Genomic DNA, 1,007 nt, shown 5'->3' on the forward strand with positions numbered 1-1,007 from the left:
CGCTGCTATACACCATCTGAATGCTTTCCAGTCTGTGATCCTAGTTAGTTGGGCCGGTAGTTTTGCGTCAAATTTCCCCTTCTACATGCATCTTGAGGACTATATCAGTTTCTGGTAACAATGAAGGCTGTTCCTTTCCGATGCCTTATTTTTACCAGCTGTCCATGTTTTATTGACTGTTTTCGATACCGCTCGGTTTGGAGACAGTTTGTCTGCTCATTTTCAGTTAAATTGGCTTGCAAGTTCAACAGTGGAGAGCCCATCACAGTGACTATTGTTGTTTGTTTTCTCTTTCTCTGGACCGTCAGCTATGTCCAAGCGCGGTGGACTTGGTGAAGTAAAAATGGATTATCTTGCTTGTGATGTGATTTCTAGGTTCTTGACGAGGATAGGCAGAAGCCCTTGAAAATTTCAAAACCTTCTTTAGACAGTGATGAGGAGGACTACCAAGAAAGCGAATGCTTCCGGTTAAGGGAGGCTGATATTGACGGTATGTTTGCTTTCAAGATGATTGATTTCCTTTATATTTTAGGACAAGAAAACGCGACGCTGGAATACGACGATGGCATAAAAATCACTCCTTTTAACATGCGGGAGGAACTCGAAGAAGATGGGTATTTTGATGGGAACGGGAATTTCGTATTCAAAAAATCTGTACATACATTGGAGCAGTTTTAACTACTTGTTTCACAGGTTGATGCCAGAGACAACTGGTTGGAAGATATTGATTGGGCAGAAGTAAATAGAAATCAGACGACGAAAAAAATGACAGACACATCCATAAGTGATGATCCTCCTACGGTACCTGTAGTCAATGAACGGAAAACGGAAATGTATCAAGAACTACTTCGTTTTCTCCTACCAAAGGAAACAGTGCTGCGCAGCATTAAACGAATGGGTGCACAGTCCAATTCAGCAAATTCATCTTCAGCCAGTCAAAGATGGCTGAAGAAGAAACAGAAGACCACAACCCAAGAGAACCCGTAAGTCTAGCTTTGTGTGCGCTC

At 42.2% G+C, this 1,007-nt stretch overlaps 1 protein-coding gene across 1 annotated transcript; it reads left to right on the forward strand.

Moving 5' to 3' along the window:
- Positions 1-310: 310 nt before the first annotated feature.
- Positions 311-981, forward strand: T265_16063 (hypothetical protein; the record flags this gene model as incomplete). Its single annotated transcript, XM_009179561.1, has 3 exons — positions 311-337; positions 376-654; positions 694-981. Coding segments are annotated over 3 exons (594 nt in total), but the record flags the coding sequence as incomplete, so codon positions are not given.
- Positions 982-1,007: the final 26 nt, after the last annotated feature.

This window comes from Opisthorchis viverrini (genome assembly GCF_000715545.1).
Source record: "Opisthorchis viverrini unplaced genomic scaffold opera_v5_3945, whole genome shotgun sequence".
In the NCBI taxonomy this organism is placed as follows: Eukaryota; Metazoa; Platyhelminthes; class Trematoda; order Opisthorchiida; family Opisthorchiidae; genus Opisthorchis; species Opisthorchis viverrini.